The sequence below is a fragment of the Protopterus annectens genome, chromosome 9.part0, assembly GCF_019279795.1.
Source record: "Protopterus annectens isolate FY-2018-M chromosome 9.part0, PAN1.0, whole genome shotgun sequence".
Taxonomy (NCBI): domain Eukaryota; kingdom Metazoa; phylum Chordata; order Ceratodontiformes; family Protopteridae; genus Protopterus; species Protopterus annectens.
This window is the reverse complement of record NC_056743.1, coordinates 1,926,162,723-1,926,183,758: the sequence shown is the minus strand read 5'-3', so window position 1 is coordinate 1,926,183,758 and position 21,036 is coordinate 1,926,162,723. Positions and strand designations below refer to the sequence as shown.

Genomic DNA, 21,036 nt, shown 5'->3' with positions numbered 1-21,036 from the left:
GGTAAATTTAGTCAATTTTTTTTTTTGCAGACATGCCTTATCTGTAACACGTGTACTCGGTTTACCCAATTTCAGGTCATCTGCATATAGATTGTAGAGCACCTCAGGTGAAAAAGTTTGGTATGAAAGATACAATCTAAATAAGTAAGGGCCTAGGACAGAGCCCTGTGGGACACCCTGAGTGTAACTGAGTTTATTCTGTCCAGTTGTATGATACTTGTTATGTCCTGTTTGTAAGCCATGCAGCTATCCATCTTATCAAGAGTACATAGATACCTAGTTCTAATTTATTGATGTGTTTTTGTGTGTGACCCTGTCAAATGCTGAAGTTAAATGTATAAATAACATCAGAGTACAATTTTTCATTCATACCTGTTGTTGTAATGTTATAGGAACATCATGTTACAGGTGGTAATGATTTATTTTCAACATATGCATGCTGATATATGGCTTCAAGTCCCAACTTATCCAATTTTGACAACTTATCTAGTATTACCTTCTCCATTATTTTTTCCATAACATGAAAGTAGACTTAAGGGTTTATATGACTCTGGGTTTGTCGTATTCCCCTTTCCCTTAGACAGTTTTAATAAGCACATGTCTCCAGTCCTGAGGAATCTTCCTATATTCATATGATCTAGTAAATAATAGTTCTAATGGTACTGTAAGTTATTGCCGAACTTTTCTCAGGTCATTATTACTAATTCCGTCTGCTCTCTGTGCTTTGTTTACGTCCAATTTGTGCAGTTCTTTTTCAAATATATTATTTGATTCCAGTATCAGAGGTTATACCTGAATGTCATTGGGACAACATATCACCCTTTGTGGAGCCAAACTGTTTTGCATAAGATTTTGTAAATATATCTGTAATCTGTTGCGTCTGAGAATACATTTTAGAATCTACACACAGTTTATCAGTCTGTATGTCTTTATTCCTTCCACATCTTGTGCATCTATAAAAAGGGTTCCTATTATGCTCAGTCTCTTCTTATAAAAAAATTTCTTCAAATTTTTCTTGATCTTATCTCATACTATCCTTAATTTGTTTGTCCAGCTTCGTTTCAGTTTTCAAAGTTGTAGTTCTACCTCTCTTCCATTTCTTATCTCTCATCTTAATCAGGTGTCTTGTTCTTAGGGAAATATATCCCCCTGACGTTGTATGCCTAGATCCTGATGTTAAACGTTTTTTTAAAAATTTTTTTTTTGCACCGAATCTCTTTCAAAACATTCTACAGTCCATCTGCAGCTTTTCCACTGAATTCATCACTCCAATTAGTTTTACATGGTGACTGTTTTACTTCCATATAGTCTGCAATTAATCTTCTGTACATGGTTTAGATTTCAGTTTGGCAGGATTATCTAGCAACAAATTAAAGTTTATAACCTCATGATTACTGCACATCAACGGTGGTAAAACTTCAGTTGAAGTAACAGTAATTTGTTTAGCAACGCAAACAATCTCTAGTATGTTCCGTTCCCTGGTAGTTTTTTTTTTACAATCTGAAGCAATTGTTCCTGAGCATACTTTGTGAACAGTTTCCGTGCTAATGTTGCTGAATAAATATTATTTCAGTCTGTTTCTGGTAAATTTAAATCGCAGCTAATATTATTCTTCCCTCCTGTGTTTCATACAAGAAATGTTTGAGTTCCTCTAGGTCATCAGCACTTGACTTTGGTGGTCTGTACACTCCAACAATTATGTTCCAGGGTTGTCTTTATTGTCACAGTCTATAGTATTGGTGTTATCATTGAACATATAATAATCACGTCTCAACTATTTTTTGTCCCAGTCATAACACCTCCACCTGATTTCTTGTTAAAATGTCAGTTACAGTAAAAACATTTATACCCTGACGGCAACGGTTTCCAGTCCTTGTTCTTTAACCATGTTTCATGAACAATAACAACATCAATCCTGTGGAAATTTAACAAATTTTTCAATTAAAAAAAATTATTATTAATGCTTCTAGCATTAACAACCATTAGAGTTGCATCAAATGTTGCTATATATGAACCTTGCATACCTAGTGTTTGTCAAATATTGCAACATATCTGCTGCAAAAATTCTCTTCCCTTATCTTGACATCCTATCTGAACACATGCATGCCCCAAACTAGGCTTGGATGGTCTACACATTTTTTTTTTTAACAGGACATTCTTTCCATGTAGGTATTTACCCAAAATATCTTTTCATTCACGGTGACTTGACTATCCTTTCTATGTGTGATTTGTGAAAAATATGTCTAATACCAGTACGAGCTATACTATGTAAGAGGGCTGTCAGTATCCTACTAACTGTCTGTCTCTCCTTGCAGATGAGATAATTTGTAGCGACATGAATAAAAACAGGTCCAGCTGTTCTGTCAGCTAAAGATCAGAATCAGAGCTACAACAGCTGTTTTAGCAGCTAAGGCTGATCTGACATGGGGATCTGGCAGCTGTTGTAACAGGTGAAGCAGGAGAAGGACTGAAAAAACAAGTCAACAAGTAGGTATTGAGAAAAGATGAGACTCAGTGCTGCAGCAGTTATTCCAGTGCAAAGTCTGGCCGAGGGTTCCAACAGCTAAAGCATGATACTGGCTCTCAAAATATCCACAGCCTTCTTGTGGATTTGTTACTTCTGAGGTGTTCTATGACAAAGGAACTTCAGATTGTTGGGAATTGGCTGCTCTTAGTTGGTGACCACAAGAAAAACAGTTTTAGATATAAGAGATGCATTCTTAACATATCAACTGATCTTTGAGAGGACTGTCCATTATTGGTCACTGGCAGCTTTTGAGATCCCTTTAAGTTGGGTAACTTTATACTTGTATATTGTTTTCAGTAGTGTCAAAACATTGTTTATTGATTTTCTTAATATGTGGCCTGCAGTGGTAGTGGGGGAGCTGGTGCGTCCCTGACAAGAGTTTGAAAGAAAGATGGGACCTGTCACGGAACATCACCTTGTAGATCAACTGACAATGAAAGAATGCATCTGTTTTATTGTTGGGGGTCAGATTCCCATGGAGGAGCTTTTACCTCTTCCACCCCCAAGCTTTAGTGTTATTACACTGAAGTTGTTGTTGTAAGTAAAAGGAAGTTGAGATTCCCAGTGTCATCTATTTCCAATAAAAAAAATGCTGAGAGTGTTTTGATCCTACAGGCATTGGCACAACAATGTCTGTTAATTATTCTTCACAAGGTGTAGAAAAACTAGTCATAGGTTAACCAGGGCAAATCACTAGGCACAGATGTTTATTTACAGAGACAAATGTTTGAAACACTGTCTAGTTAAATGGGTTGCTGAGATGTTGCACTTTATGCATTGAAGAAATGTTATCTCCCACTAAAGTGCATTGCACTCTACATAGAAAATAAAACTTATTTCAACTATGACTTTGGGTTGTCACACTGAAACAATAAAAAGTCCGGCCACTGAAGTATCTTGAATTATGCCTGCCATATGTTTTTCTATCAGTGGATAAATAGTATTTTTGCAAACTATGTAGGTAGGCTGAACCAAAGACTCTTTCCAGCCATGACTCAAAGTGCTGTGGGAGAAATAAACAAGTTGATACAATAGAACAAGTACAGTAAAAAGATGGGTCATTTATAGTAGCAAGTTCAGAATTACAGATCATGCAATATTTTACAGAACAATAATGAAATTTAAACTGTATTCAAATCATTCAAACAGTGTACATAATGAAAGCTTTATAATAAGAACTGTAACAGCTCAATTTCCAAATGTACCATGGGGAATGCTTGTATGAAAAGTTTGCTTAATCCGGTGTCCTTATTTAATACAACTTGAAGAGATGTGAAAGGATTTGAGCAGTTTGTATTTTAATCCTCAGGGGAGGGGATTGTATATTGGTTACTTGATTGCATTATCCTGACCAACCTCTCCCACCCACTTTGGATAGCATGTGATTGACCCAAGACTACAGGTTAAATGTTGTTTGTGGGTTATAGCCCTATCCCTCAGCTGTACTTCTGTGTCAGATAGTATAGAAAATGACAAGGATTTTGAAACGGGATTTAAAAGCAGTATCATGGGGATATGTAATTTGATATGAAATTTTTAAAAGCAAATTTACATGTTGCAGTTATTCTACCTATTCATTTAAGTCTGACTGATAATGTCCATCTAAGAAACTCCTTTTCAGTGGTGTCCTGAGGAGAGCAATATCTCTGGCTGGAGTTTTGAACAGGAAAGGTATAGGTAATGTAATTAAAATGTACACAGATAATCATCCATGATAAAAGCAGAGACCCGTTCATATAATACACTATTATTGAAGGCAGTGCAGTCAGGCAAATGCAGTAGCTACCATTTTCAAGTGTAAAGTTTGAGATATGTATTTTAAGTACCTGTACATTTTGTGTCAAGTGCAGAGAATTACGACAGAAACAACTCCTGCAGCAACATTTTGAGCAACTAATACGTGTTTGAATACAGTGCATAGAACAGAAGTTGAATAGCTAGTTGGGAACTGGTTTATCTGCACGGAAACAAATACAAACTGAGTTAGCAGAAGAGGAGGTCCAGGCAGTCTGTGTATAATGAAGTTGTAAAAGACTGAAGTTGTTTAAGATTATGCTTACTAAGTAATACTACAGTTACAGTGCCAATTTAGCTTTGTGTTTTGTTTGTTTTTTTTTGCCCTGTATAGTTTGTCCAGATTTTCTTTAGTGCTTGAAAGTAAGATTGGAAATAGGTTTGTCTGATTTCAGCTGACTGCATCTTAAAATTGCAAACTGGTTTTGAAAAGAGTTTGAAAATATGCCAGATTGATTTGTAAGACAGTGGTTATGAAGGAACAGTAAAGATTTAGTTTTATTGGCATTGAGGACAAGGCCCATAGTAGAGACCCAGAAATGTAAGGACTGGGGACAGTATCATAGTTAGGAATCAGCAGCAGAGGAGATAGATTTAGCCAGGAGGATGGTGGATTCATTTGCATATTGTTCAACAAATTAGCAATATCGCTGACCAATATAAACAATAATGAATTCAGCATTGTCTAACACCAAGGTCTATCTGAGAGGCGGATAGATTTTTCAGTTCCATCCAATAGTTCTCTTATCCTATGGGCTCACACCTAGTACAATTAAATGATTTTATCACTTACCTCACTCGTAAATAAATTCAAGAAGCTTTGTGTGCCTGATATTGTCTAAAGCTTTCAACAGGTCAAGGTAGAGTGCTGCAAAATGTAGACTACTTTTGAGTTGATTTAAAGATATTCCTTGTGGCACAGCGTAGGGTATATCTTTGCATGTTTTGGTCTGAAGCCATGCTAGAGAAGATGGTAATGTACATATTCTTTGCAGAATTACCTTTTACTTCCCAAGTGTAAGTAGCTTTATTAATTCTTAAATGTAATTATGTGCATAATTTATTTTAGTCCTGGGTTGTGTCTGAAAAGGGTTTTTCGATTAGCCCACCCACCTGGTTAACAAATGAAACATATTAAGTGCAACATTTTGGAGAGTGAGGATATTAGAGTGGTATATTGGAAGTCTTAATGGCTGTGGAAGATTCACTTTGTGTAAGGACACCATCAGTGTGCTTTTTTTTTTTTCAGATGGTGGGGGAATAGTCCCCTTTGAGTGGTTAATAAAACTGGAAATGGAAAAACAATAGAATTTGTTGCTACCTTTAGGAACTCTGGCAGAAGGTTATCCAGTGCTTGAAAGCCAGGTTTAAGCTTTATTTAGGTGTGTTGAGACTGTTGTGAATAGTGACTGTGTGTGTATGGTGGAGAGTGGAGTGCCATGTCCCTGGACTGGGCATTCGGTATTAGATTGTATGTTGGGTGGAAGAATGTAGACAGCATCGTGAAAATAATGGAAGAATGTAAACAGCATCATGAAAATAATAGAAGAATGTAGACAGCATCGTGAAAATAATGGAAGAATGTAGACAGCATCGTGAAAATAATGGAAGAATGTAGACAGCATCGTGAAAATAATGGAAGAATGTAGACAGCATCGTGAAAATAATGGAAGAATGTAGACAGCATCGTGAAAATAATGGAAGAATGTAGACAGCATCGTGAAAATAATGGAAGAATGTAGACAGCATCGTGAAAATAATGGAAGAATGTAGACAGCATCGTGAAAATAATGGAAGAATGTAGACAGCATCGTGAAAATAATAGAAGAATGTAGACAGCATCGTGAAAATAATGGAAGAATGTAGACAGCATCGTGAAAATAATGGAAGAATGTAGACAGCATCGTGAAAATAATAGAAGAATGTAGACAGCATCGTGAAAATAATGGAAGAATGTAGACAGCATCGTGAAAATAATGGAAGAATGTAGACAGCATCGTGAAAATAATGGAAGAATGTAGACAGCATCGTGAAAATAATGGAAGAATGTAGACAGCATCGTGAAAATAATGGAAGAATGTAGACAGCATCGTGAAAATAATGGAAGAATGTAGACAGCATCGTGAAAATAATGGAAGAATGTAGACAGCATTGTGAAAATAATGGAAGAATGCAGACAGCATCGTGAAAATAATGGGTGTCGCTGTAAGCCACTTCCTAGTCTGTAAGGAGAGGGGGTGGGATGCGGTAGTGAACAGCAAGTAAAAGTTAGAATTTTTTATGTCAGTGGCCTTTTCTTTTTGTTTAAGATAGTTTGCTTTGATACATGAGATAATTATATGTTATTACCTTGTTCCATACCAATCTGAATTTGGTAACATCACAGTCTTGATTAATGCTGTGAGGAATACACATGATCTATTGAAGTCATAAGAGATTTCAGCTTAGGGGAAATCAGGAAAGATTTATTGTCTTGCAGCGTCTTTTATGTTGAGGAGCCATGTTTAAGACATAGAAGGTTGTGCTAAATAAATTTACTACATCATCCAGTTGAAGTTTAAATAAGACTTAAACTCACTTGTCTTCAGTCTGTGAAACAGCAAATCCTTTTTGCCAGATTTTGGTACAACTCACCGTAAGTGTTGGGAAGTGGTCAGTTACTGTGTCTGATAGAACATCACAGGAAGCAATGTTCTGTGTGGCATTAGCAAGTATCCCATCGTGGGTTTAGCAAAAGAGGCATGCTGGGCGAGGTGAAATTTACACAGTCTTCCAGAATTTTGGGGAATAAGGATAGAGAACAGTAAGTTGGAAGTTATGACTTCTTTGGAGATGGCTTTATAGAATTAAAACGTAAACCGAAATAGATTTGGTGGAAGGTATATATTGACATAGAACTTCAAGGATAATTTTGCTAGCCACAGTGATTTGTGTGGTATGTGGCACACTTCAGAAAATTCAGTTGAGTATAGATCTCATGGAGGTTAAGCCACATGTGCTGCATCTGTGCATTATTAAACTTCTGACATGACAGAGCAACAGACTGGAAAGTTTCTGGTCAATTTAGTGACATTGCTCCTGTCCCTGGTGCCACATTATCCTTTGTGACATTGAAAAAGAGTTTAAATGTACCCCTGAAGGGATACTAAGTGTATATCAAGAATTTAAGTCCACCATTACAGTCGCACCTGGAAAACATTAGAATATACTTCAGAGTTTGGGTCAAGCATGCCTAATTTCAATCTCCATTTTCTCTTTTGGTTGCAACGGGTGCTTTTATACTCCCTCTGGAAGTTTGGGTTGGCTGAGTTGTTTGTGTGTGGATTGGTATACTCTTAAACGGTGAGTTAGTCAGTCTGAAGTTTAGATCATCTCTTCTAGCGCTTTGATAAGGAGTACTGTCAGTGTGCCATGCCCTCAGCCTGAGTAGATTTCATAGACAGCTGTGAGACCATCTTTCATCTTATTTGTCATAGGTGCACATTGTTCTTATTTTTGTGTGTGGAATAGCATGGTTCACATTCTTTGACTCTCATGGTTAATTTTAACAGTAGTTCCCCTCTTGATTTAGATAAAATGAGGTACATGGTCAGACTTCTGTCTTTAGGACCCGTGTCCCTTTTATTTTGTAAAGTAGTACATGCATAACAGTGTAAGATGTAATTGCTGTTTCAATTCTAGGTTACGGGCTTGTTTTGATATTCGAGCAGATGCCAACCCCAAATCCAGGATAAGGCATATGAAACGATTCCAGGAGAACCCTGAAGCCAACTGGGGGCCTAAAGCCAGAGCCAAAGTAGGGTAAGTAAAATAAGTAAACACCCCAATGCGAAACTGCTAGGACCTAAGGTAGTAACAGACTTGAAGCAGAACCTTGTTAGATTAAGATGCTTAAAAGTTCTAAGGATTAGGGTCATTCATTCCAATTTATCTTTGCTTCAGCAGTGACACTTTCAGTAGTGATCTTATACCCTGTTGTTGGTGTTGCAGGCATTGCCTGTATTCCTAGTTTACTGGTAGTTATCTAGGAAATGCAGGCAATGCCTGTTGTTGGTGTTGCAGGCATTGCCTGTATTTCTAGTTTACTGGTAGTTATCTGTTCACTCATGTCACTTCCCGCTTTCCAATAGATTGAATGCATACATTATTGAAGAGAAATCTCTGATGTTCATCGTGCATACAGCTGCAGTCATAACAGATGGGTTCTCCTGCCGTCAGGCGGGTCCTCGATCGGCTGAATTCCAAAGTCTAGGTCCGGCGTCTGTTGTCGTCACTTCTTCCCTGACGTCAGTGCGACAGGGGTGTAAAAGAACCAGCCGACGCCATTTTCTTCAGTCTTTCTTGCCGCGCGGTGCCCAAAGCAGAAGCAGTTCGCAAGTGCCGGTCGGCCAGCTCCTGAAATTATGAAAATTTTGAAACCGAAGTCTTCTTGAAAGTTAAGTACCCCGTTGGGGAAACTTTTCTTGCCTCAGACCGATGTCAGACAAAGTTAATAATTGTGTTTCATGTGGGAAGCAAATACCGCATAAGGATTTCCATTCCCTCTATATACCTTGTTTAGGCCCAGACCACGACATCTCGGTCTGTCGCTTTTGTGCTACATTCAACAAATGCACCATTAAGCGTCGGGCGGAGTTCGCCCAGCATTATTTTGGAAAAACATTTAACTGTATTATGTCGTCGGATACCCCGACTCCAGTTTTGTGTAAAAAACGCAAAGATAAGGACCGACACACGAGGTCCGCGGCCTCTACTGACACCACGCCAAAGCCGACTACACATGGTCTGGTTCTCAGCGAGGCACCTACGCAGCCCCTGACTACTGATGACACTTCATTGGCGGTGTCTCCTGTGCCCGAGGTCGCAGGCTCCTCGGCCCACACCCCAACTACAGATGCCGAAGCCACTCTTGGCGTTGAACCTCAAAATGTGGACAGGTCTACCTCCACTCAAGGTGTCTTCAGACCTTCCTCTTCTTTCTCCATCAAGGCTTTCACTAAGTCTAAAGTAGCCATGCACTCTGAGGCAAGCTACACAGGCCCCATCTCCAGGCCCCATGCCTAAAAAGCAGATGCTTAAAATGGCAGAGGATTTAATTACTCTTATCAGGGGTTCTCAACCCCCACCGGACAAAAGGCCCAGAGTGGAGGAAGAATCCCCCTCCTCTGATCAGGGCTCCATTATTTCAGAGCACTCTGATGATCAGGAACATTCTTACCCCCCTTTTGAAGACTCTGATGTGGAGAAGTCCATTCCTTCTGTATCCCCCCCCAGAGGATTACTCATTTGGGGAAACTTTGCATACCTTAAGGGAACACTTCCACTGGGAAGGCCAAGATTATTCAGATTCCAAGAAAAGGCTTAGGTAATTTCTCTTACTACCTCAGCACAGGCCTCTGGCTACTATTCCTCCTGTCTTGGACATCCTAGATGATGTTTACTCGGAGGCCTGCCTTAACCCGGACTCTCTGCCTCCAGCCCCAGTTAAGCCTGACAGGTACTACAGGGTTCCTGACTCACACCAATTTATATAAAAAAGCCATGCTGCTGTCCCAGAAACCATCTCACAGGGCCCCAAGGGAATTAAGGCCTCCACTGCTAAAAATCCATTACCTTCCAAGAGAGATTCCAGATCCTTAGAAAGGTGGGGAAAAAAGGTATATACCTCGGCTACCTTAACCATGAGGGCCTTAAACTGTCAGTTCCATATGCTAAAATAGCAACAGTTTTTGTTATCACAATTGAAAAGTAAAATGTCACAACCTGAACAACCAGACTTGAAGGAGTTGCAGGATTTGATGCATAGTGCAGAACAAGTGGTTAAGCATACCTTACAACGTGGTTTTGATGCTCTAGAGGCCTCATGTAGAGCTGCTGTTACAGGCTCAGTCATACGTAGGCATGCCTGGCTCAAGGAACAAGCCTTGCCTTATCATGTCAAAGCTAAATTACTAGATGCCCCTCTTCAAAAGGATGTATTATTTGGTGCTAATGCTGAGGAGGTATTAAGGAAAATGGAGGAAAAGGCTAAATCAATGCAAACTGTGAAAGATTTTCTACAGGTACAACCTCCACGTTTCAGTAGAAATTGGCCTAACAAAAATTGGTCCTTTCCAGCCACGGACAGACCCCAAAGAGGCAGATACAGGCGCCCGAGGGGCAGAGGACAATCCCAAGGATAGTTTAGAGGCAGACAATGGCAAGCTCCTACACAAAGAGGTGGTGAGGATAACTCGCAATCATTCAGAAAGCAAACCCAATGACTTTCCCCTTTGCATGCCAACCAGGTTTCAAATGGCAGCCCCCTTAGGAGGAAAGCTGGCATTATTTTCAAAGATTTGGCATATTGTCACAAAAGACAAATGGATCCTGGACATTATAAACAGAGGCTACAGATTCCATTTTCACACCCTTCCATGAGAGGCATGCCAAACCTGCCACACAATCAAAGGGCAGAGGCACAAAGGCAAATTACAGATCTCATAGACATGAAAGCTATTCAAGAGGTACCTACGCACGAACAAGGTCAAGGTTTTTATTCCAGGCTATTCCTGGTACCAAGGAAGGGAAAATATTGGAGACTTTTTTGGACCTGTCCATCCTAAACACATTTCTACTCGTACCAAAATTCAAGATGCTCACTCTACAGCAACTTCTTCCCATGCTGGGCAAGGAGTCTTGGCTGGTAACATTGGACCTCAAGGATGCATACCTGCATGTCCCAGTCAGACAAAATTGCAGAAGATACCTCAGATTTCTTGCAGGTTCAACCCATTGTCAATTCTCTGCATTGCCCTTTGGCTTATCTACTGCGCCCAGAGTATTCACGAAATGCCTGGCATCAGTAATTGCCTACTGCAGACTTCAAGGGATACAAATATACCCTTATTTGGACCACTGCCTGATCCAAGCGGACAGCAAGCACATTCTTCTGAAACATCTGGCTTATGTAATAATGTTGTTGAGCTCTCTGGGATACACAGTCAGCAAAAAGAAATCAAGGCTAATACCCTCTCGGAAGATAATTTTCCTGGGTGCCAACTTGGACACAAACACCCAGATGGCCTACCTCACGCCAGAGAAGCAGGGGCAACTAACTCAATACTTCAGAGCACTAGCAAATTGCACCAGGCTGACTGCAAGGAAAATCCTGCAGGCTCTGGGATTCATGGCATCTTGCATCTTGCTAATCCCATGTGAAAAGCTGCATATGAGGAAACTTCAATGGTACCTGAAAAACATATGGTCTCAACACAGCCACAGTTTGGAAACAATAATACCACTAATTCCATGTCTTCAAAAGGAATTTCTGTGCTGGGCTCAAGCATGCCAAACAAACACAGGTCTTCCATTCAGCAAGCCTCAAGCAAATCAAGTCATCACAACAGACGCCTCGGACTACGCCTGGGGGCGCACATGACAGATCGGTGCATTCAGGGCAAATGGTCCCAAAAAGAAAAGCACCTTCACATCAATCAAAAGGAAATGCTAGCAGTAATAAATGCTATTATAGCTTTCAAGGGCCTTATACAACCAGGTCAACTATTGATAAGAACGAACAACACCACAGTTATGTGGTACATGAACAGGGAGGAACACATTCATACCCCCTATGCAGACTGGCCATGTCACTTTGGAACATGGCCATGGACTTGCAAGTCAAACTACAAGCACAGTACTTGCCAGGCAAGGAAAACACGCTGGCAGACAACCTAAGCAGAAATATGACAGATCCACACAAATGGAAGTTGCATCCAAAAGTTTTTACAGAAATAATCCAAGCATGGGGAAGGCCAGACATAGATCTCTTTGCCTCCCACAAAAATCACCAATTGACAAAATTCTGCTCAAGGATTTTCCATCCAAAGGCCTGGAGAGTGGACGCTCTCTCTTTCAGTTGGACATCAATGACAGTTTATGCCTTCCCACCTCTTCCTCTGCTGCCCAAAGTTCTATTGAAAACCAGAGCAGACAGACCAAAGATGATTCTCATTGCTCCGGACTGGCCAAGACAACACTGGTACCCACTCCTGAGGAGCCTGACGCATTCCCCACCATGGACCCTGCCTCTAATGCCTTTTCTTCTGACTCGGCATAGCTTCAAAACTCTTCACAGCCAGCTAAAAACACTCAATCTAGCCGCATGGAAGATTCCTTAGCATCACAACAGACCCTACTCTCCAAGGAGGTGCAGGATGTCATTTTGGAGGCCAGAAGGCCATCAACTAGAAAAGCTTACTCCGCAAAATGGAAACGGTTTTATGTCTGGAATGAGAAAAAGGGCCAGGGTCCTGGAAAACTGAATTTACCTCAAATACTACAGTATTTAGCTGAGCTGCTAAGCAGTGGACTTTCATTGTCCTCCATCAAAAGCCATGCCTCAGCCATTTCTGCAGAATACAACACTGATCCGCCCTTATTCTCTCACCCTCTCTTAAGACAGTTCCTCAGAGGGGCTAAGAATCTAAAACCCCCAAGGAAACAGCCAATACCTGCTTGGGATCTCAATTTCATTCTAGAAAAGCTGACCTTGCCTCCCTTTGAGCCAGCTGCCTCATCAGATTTGCAATATTTGTCCTGGAAAACAGCTTTCCTTCTGGCTATTACCTCAGCTCGTAGAGTTTCAGAACTACAAGCTCTCATGGCTGTGCAGCCTTTTATCATCTTCCATCAGGACAGAGTTTCCTTACGAACCAACCTGTCCTTTATGCCAAAAGTGGTATCCAGGGTAGCTTTGAATCAGGCCATACACTTACCTACCTTTTATCCTAATCCTCAAAACAAAGGGGAGAGATTACAACATTCCTTGGACATCCACAGACAACTACGTTATTATCTGGACAGAACAAAGCCTTTCAGAAAATCAGAACAGCTCTTTGTGTCCTATGCTGTAGGAGCTCAAGGAAAGCCAATTTCAAAACAGACAATCTCAAAATGGATAGCCCACTGCATACGCTTTTGCTATTCTTTTCATGGCAAAACTGTACCTACAGGCATCAGATTTCACTCCACAAGGGCCACAGCTACCTCTGCAGCTTTCCTCAGAGGAGTTCCTACCAAAGATATTTTGGAAGCAGCCACTTGGGAGTTCTGTGCATACCTTCTCCAAGCACTTCCACCTACCATTATACTCCAAAACTAGAGCAGGCTTTGCCACTGCAGTCTTGCAGGGCATCCTGGCTCCTCCTAGTTCCACCTAGTGCCTACCACCCCTTTCTTAGCTTTGGGATTCTACCCATCTGTTATGACTGCAGCTGTATGCACGATGAACATAGTACAGTTTTGTACCTACCATAAATGTTTGAGTGCTAATACAGCTGCAGTCCAGGTTTCCCTCCCTCCTTCCCCTCTTGGGACAGGCCTATAGGCTAACACATCCTCATACAACCTGATTGGGGTATTCATTCATGGTGTATTTGCTTGCAACTACTGTTTTTTGATTATATTGCACTGCTTTATTACACAAATTTATGTATTGCCTTCCTTCTGGGGGCACCTGACATCTGGGGCAAGAAAAACTGAAGAAAATGGCTTCGGCTGGTTCTTTTATACCCCTGTCGCACTGACGTCAGGGAAGAAGCGACGACAACCGACGCCGGACCTAGACTTTGGAATTCGGCCGACCGAGGACCCGCCTGACGGCAGGAGAAACCCATCTGTTATGACTGCAGCTGTATTAGCACTCGAACATCTACATTTATGGTAGGTACAAAACTGTACTTTCTCCATATGAGTCTCCAGTCTGTCATGTAGCCCTGGGGTTATGTTTTGATATGTTTACTGGATCAGTTATGTGCTTTTTTTGCATTCTGCCTAGCTGTTTGTAAATAGTTTGCGTTGTTAATTATGTTGCATGGTTTATGTTTGAGCCTAGCTGTTTATAAGTAGTTTGCATTAATTATTTTGCACGGTTTGTGTTTGGTGCTTCTGTAAACTGCATTCCAGTCTTTTGGATGATAATTCTTCAGGTGTTCTAACTCATAACCTTGAGATCAGCCTTTTTGGTGAAAAGTAATAGGGATTCTTCTTCCCCTGCTACTTCACATTCTGAATTAGATGAAGGTCTAATCTATTCAGTGCAGATTTCTTCACTGTTGGACTGTGCTAATGCTATGAGAAGATGGTCTTATCAGGCTGTCCTGCGGATGATGCTTTTTGCAAGACTAAATTTTATGATGGCATTTCACAGGTGGGTGTACAGGGAGACCAGAGTCCCACAGGTGATATGCATATCTTATGGGCATAGATATTGTAATTCTTTCCGGGTGCATTTAAAAGTGCACCCCTCAAACTTCCAGCTGTCTAGCCCTGATTTACTGGACTTGTTTTGCGTGGTTTTGGTAATCCTGAAATCACTTGTATAAGAATCCTATGGTGGATGCCATAGTAGTATCCATTGTTACAGCTAGGGACCTAAGTTAGTTCCAAGTTCAACACCCTCCCTAGACTACTATATTGGTTTTGTAAAATAAAGTTTACCCAGCCTTTTCCCTGGCTATTACAAACATTGCTTGCCATTAGCATAATGATAAAACACCAGAGAGACATATTCCTAACAAGGCCATTAGAGAATGTGGGTACAGAACCACTGATGCCAGTAGTAGGGGGACATATTCCTAACGAGGCCCTTAGAGGATGTGGGTACAGAACCACTGATGCCAGTAGTAGGGGGACATATTCCTAACGAGGCCCTTAGAGGATATGGTTACAGGACCACTGATGCCAGTAGTGGAGGGCATATTCTTAGTGAGGTCCTTAAAGAATGTGGGTACAGGACCACTGATGCCATTTGGGGCATATACCTAACGAGGCCCTTAGAGGATGTGGGTACAGGACCACTGATGCCAGTAGTGGGGGACATATTCCTAACGAGCCCCTTAGAGTATATGGTTACAGGACCACTGATGCCAGTAGTGGAGGGCATATTCTTAGTGAGGTCCTTAAAGAATGTGGGTACAGGACCACTGATGCCATTTGGGGCATATACCTAACGAGGCCCTTAGAGGATGTGGGTACAGGACCACTGATGCCAGTAGTGGGAGCATATTCTTAATGAGGCCATGAGAGGATGTGGGTACAGGACCACTAATGCCAGTAGTGGGGGACATTCGTAATGAGACCCTTAGAAAATGTGGATACAGGACCACTGATGCCAGTAGTGACGGACATATTCCCAACAAAGCCCTTAGAGAATGTGGGTACAGGACCTCTGATGCCAGTAGTTGGGGACATATTCTTAACAAGGCCCTTAAAGAATACGGGCACAGGACCACTGAAGCCTGCAGTAGGGGACATATTCCTAGTGAATCCCTTGGAGAATGTGGGTATAGGACCACTGGTGCCAGTAGTGGGGTCATATTCCTAGTGAGGCCCATAGAGGACGTGGTTACAAGAGAAGGACGTCTATGGTTGTCGTAAGATTTTACACGACTATTCTTTCCCCGAAGTACTAATGGTAGCTCTGGATTTAAAGCCAAACCTGTCTTCATATTCTTATCCAGTGGAACCACAGATGATTTCTCAAATTTGTGGCAATGGCTGCCCTTTTGACTGGTTACTGCTGTTTGTGTTACAAAGTGCTTGGTTCCAGTAATTGTACATTGCTGAACCAAGAGGATGCAAATTTACCCATATCTGAATTATCTGCCTGATTCAGGCATTCACTCGAGAAAATAGAATGGGGCCCTAAACTTCAACCTGAATTGTTCTCTGAACTTAGACCATTCTGTGATCCTGCCAAAGTGGAACCTCAGCCCCTCCAGTACAGTAGTACCTCATGGGGCACAACCTAACACCACCTTGTAGAAGGCACTCCTGCCCTAGGACAGTATGGACTCCCTAACTGCTTCTTTTGGGTGTCTTGCAAAACCTCCATGTTAGCTAAAGAGTATTTGTGGATCCTGGGGTTAAATGGCATCCACCATTCTTTTTTTCCCCTAATTGCAGCTGCCCACATACCCTCTTCTCATTCACTGGTTCTGTTTGACTTGCTTTTGCCTTCCCTCAGTCCAGGGCCAGGGGGAAAATCACAGACATTGGTGCAGCATCATGCTGTGTGCCAGGAAGTGTGCAATGGTGGCAGCTCTGTGATGGCTGCCATTGAGAGGTGCATGCTCACTTCTGTATGTATGCAGTGGAGTGGCTGAGTGCTCATGCAGCATGGGGTTGGCAGGCCAATGTGTTGCAAATTGTACTGAGCCATTTAGACTTCCTCCCTTCCACCAGGATAGGAAAGTCAACATCAGCCTCAATCTCCCAACCCCCCCACATGCCTTTCTAGCTTCCAAGCTGCTAATCCAGACATATGTAGTCTGGGGCACAGTAAAGGTTTTTATCCCTATGAACCATGGGGGACAGTTGTCATCATCGCTTTTTATTCTACATAAACTGCACATGGTGAAGCTGCAGTGGTATTTCTGGAGGGCTTGATGTCTTGACTTGCAGCCAGTGGGCAATATTGTTGTGCTGCACCCATGTGTCAAGAGCTGCTGTAGTGGGTCAGTCAGGAATGACTGAATCAAGGGGTGCACTTCAAGCAGCAAAGCCACAATTAGCTCGTGTGCGTGTATACCTTGGACTTAACTTGGGAAGCACAAAATCCAGGGAAAGTGAAGTAAGAGTGTGTTACAGGCTCAGCAGTATGAAGGCAGTAATGGCAGTGATCCTGACTGTAACTGCCTTGAAACCTGTTTGGAAACTAGGGCTACTGTATGTGCTCACACAAAGTACCATGCTTATACATGAGACGCACACTCTCTTAACATGCTGTGAATGGTGGTTTGAGAGTGTTGGAGGCAGCCCTGCAATCAGGGTTGCACCTCTGGGACATTCTGAATTCCTTCCTAGCAGAACATTCTGATGAATCTTCTGAGCAGGTCAGAGGCAGATCCCTGTGATGGATGTTAAACAGGTGAGTTTCTGCAGTTAAATAATAGATGAGGTGTTCAGAGATGGACATTTTGCTTATCAAAATAGACCGATGATAAAATTCTGCTCCAGCGCACCTCACAGAGAAGCTTGGGCAGTAGACTTTTAGTTCCATGATGTGGGTGGGCCTTTTTGTTTTTCCCACCAATCCTGGTGTTGCACAAGGTAGAGAAGGAGCCAGTAATTATAGCATCCCTTTTGACCTGCTAGCATTGGTTGTCTCAGCTACTGGAACTGGTGAGAAGAAACCTGCGTGTTGCCTCAGAATAATATCCTCTTGACTCCCCACAAGGGATCCTTGATACCACCCAACCTTGCAGTACTCCGTCTGGCAGCTTGGTTGACTGGACCTTGTTGCACCTCAGGCATTATTTCTTATAGGACATTATTTAGTATTATGAGAGAGACTAGAGAACCTGCTACAAGGAATTCCTTCCTAGATAAATAGAAAATATTTTCTCTTTGCCAAAGGAGGATTCAGAGCCTCATTTTAATTACGGTTTCTGATCTTACAGAACCTGCTGGAGCTGTTCATTCCTGCACTAGCATATAGCTTGCTGAAGGCACATCTTTGTGACTACATCTCTGTGGACCCCCCCCCCCCGACATCTAGGCTGCTAGTCTGACTCAGTGTATCATTTCTTGAAGGATCTTAGGAGTCCTAAAAAAGATGTCTCACCATAAGACCTCAGTTTTATCCCACAGAAAGTTATTCAAACCCTGTTTGAGCCACCAGCTACAACCTCTCTCACACTGTTAACATGTAAGACGGCCTCATTCCTTGCAGTAACTTCAGCCAGAAGGGCTTCATAGATCCAAGGCTGCATTGCACAAAGAACCATTTCCAATGTTCTGTAAAGGCTGAGTCAGTCTCCTTATGAAACCCCACCTTTATGCCAAGGTGGTGATGGTGGTCTCCCTAAATCTGATCATTCAGTTATCAGTTTTCTTTCCAAATCCCTAAAAAAGAAATAATCCTGCTTTCCTTTGATGTTCCTTGGCAACTGAGATACTACCAGGATAGGACTAAGATCATAGAATCTACTGACCAACTGCTTTGTATGGTATGCAGTAAAAAATAAGGGGAAACTGGTGTAAAATCAGACTATATCCAAATTGCTGGCACACTGCACTACATTCTAATGTTGGTTGTAGTCATCACAAAGGAATGTGGGTATGGTTTATGTAATAATCCCCTTGAGTAGTTTACAAAATGCACACTAGATGGAATTTAGGAACATGCCTCTCAACTGTCCAGATTTCCGCAAAATGCCAGATTTTTGGCTCATATTTTTGGTCTGTTCTTCATAAAATATGTGGTTTTCTGGAAAATCAGTGGGATGATCTGGAGGATTTAAGTCACTAAATAATGACATTTGCATTTCAGACTTCAAATCCTTCATAAAATATATGTTAAAAAGCCCTGTTACTCCTACAACTTTCTAAGTTTATAAGAGCAATATTTAAAATGGTTTACCATGAACGGACTGTGTCAAATGGTGATATCATCGACCCATGTCCGCGAAATGACAGTCGAATTCCGACATTGTTGAAGTGCATCTCAAATTCAACCTCATAACGGGATTTAACATGGGTCGAGATAGGGGCAAGATTTGAAATTTGACAATGTCTGGTTCGACATTGGTGCCACTCAGCCTCCGGACTTTGTCAAAGTGCATTTGACTAAATCCACTTCAATGTTGCCATAGTAAGCCATTTAAAATATGTCCCTGTTTTTGGGCCTTTGTCCCCCATTTTGTAGGGCTTTGTCCAGATTTTTTGCACTAAGAAGTTGAGAGGTATGTTTAGGTGGTGTTCTTTGACTGGGGATTTAGAGATGGTGAACCTGTTTATAGCTAAAGAGTGATGCAGCAGTTTTTTCCATTGTGTTGAGGCAAGTACACATTAAGTGCCCCCTCCCCATCTGTGATCTGATTCTGTGTATGTTTTAATAATAATGGTCACTAAAAAAATAAAACATGTTGCTATAGCAAACAAAGCTCCTCATTAGCACTCTTCAAGAAAAATTTTGATGATTGGATGGGAGATGGGAAATTCACCCCGGGGATCACTTCTGTGGCTCTGCTTGACAGTCACAGGAAAATAATTTTCATGGGTGGCAAAAGCCAGGGTACCATTTGGCTAGACTTTATATAGGACCTAGGGCCATAGCCTAGTACCTACCTGTGAACAGTACAGACTTGCTAAATCACTTTATTCAGCCAAAAATAAGTTCTTTTGTCTCTTACTGTTTTAAGAAACTTCCTCAGATACAGAAAGCAAGTAAAAATGCCCTTTTAAACCTTAAAACAAATCACATGATCCATTCTAATGCAGTCTTTCATTGATACCACAAGGGTGGTATGTTGTGCATTGCGCCAGTCTTGATCTAGCTTTTATATTAGCAAAACCGAATCCAAGTTGTAGGAGTGAATGTATCAATGTGAGTACGACATCAGGAAAAACTAACACTTTGTATAAACACATTCAAATGCTGAACAAACTGATTTAGCAGGTCTGTACTGTTCGCCAATGTGGATTATTTTTTAGTAGTAAGTCTACTGTAATATTGATTAGATATACTAACATGCCTGCTGGTTGTATGTCTCAAGGGTCTGTATGTGCAGTTTTATCAAAAGTCATTTGCAGATTCCTAAGTTTACTCTCTATGGTCATTCACTTCATCTTGAGTAGAAATCTGCACTAATGAGTGTTCAGCCTGATGCAAAGTTTGTAGTTCTGATGTACGCCAAAATTGTTTTAGGTAATACTGGTAGTTTCCATAATAAAATGAAATTTAAGTTGAGCACAAGAGGGGAATGCATTGAGAGGCCTGGGTTACTTCCCCCAGTAACCCTTTAAAGCGGATTGCAAGCATGGGACACATGCTTGTGTCTCAAGTGCAGGAATTCAAGATTGAGGATTTTGTTCAGAAGGCACTGAAAAAATGTATCCCCATATTCCATTTACTACAGATAAAACTGTTGGAGATAAACAAATACGGTCAGTGCTAACTCGCATCTGACATTTTTCTTTGGAGAGGAGCCAAGATCCACAAATTACTTTAATTCTGCTGCACCCCCCCACCACCACCACCACTGTTAAACAGATCCCATTTTTTAGTATTTTGGTAGTCTTTCACAAAATGTTATTTTCTGCTGTTTCTGCTGTAGTGTTGTATTAATAGGATGCTCTAAGATTTTCAGTTTTATTTGTCTGTAGTTGCTTTATTGTCTGATTTCTGGGGTGGGTTGAAAAGCTCAATTCTAAGGCACTACTGGTCTTTGACATCATTGTGTTGTATTGCTGTCAGAGGAGGCATCTCTGCTGCATTGGAAGAAAGGAGAAAGCAAAACCAGAACAAAAGAAAAAGTCCACAAGATGCAGCTGACCTGAAGAACTTTCCATGTAAGAGGTTTAAAGAGGTATGTAAAAAGAAGGTCATCTGGTAAGTTAAGTGACAGTTGTACCACTTAAACAGACTTATCTGATGCTTGGATCCCTGTAGCAGAGTTACTGGGCTGTCACATATGCATTAGTGAGAGATCCTGAAACATAATCACAGAAACAGTAGGTATGGCAGTATTCCATCTCAGGACATTGGTGGCATGTCTTGAGGCCCTGGCAGCATGCGTCTTCCGAAGGCTTTGATAGTAATCTTGGGGGGCTTTTCCAACACTATCGAGCTCTTTCTGTGCTCTTTTGATTTACTGTGCACTCCACTTGCTGTCCTTAGTCATACTGCCAACTAAGAAGAAATTTTTGTTATTCCACCCACAATCTCACCC

The 21,036-nt window shown here is 41.3% G+C and overlaps 1 protein-coding gene across 2 annotated transcripts in view; it reads left to right on the top strand.

The window, feature by feature from the left end:
• Positions 1-21,036, top strand: part of TRMT1 (tRNA methyltransferase 1) — a 733,367-nt gene that overhangs the window by 650,099 nt on the left and 62,232 nt on the right. For both annotated transcript variants that reach the window (XM_044084732.1, XM_044084733.1), the window contains exons 15-16: positions 8,003-8,122; positions 20,562-20,673. In XM_044084732.1, coding sequence (XP_043940667.1) covers positions 8,003-8,122; positions 20,562-20,673 — 232 coding nt within the window. The remainder of the gene's footprint in view (positions 1-8,002; positions 8,123-20,561; positions 20,674-21,036) is intronic.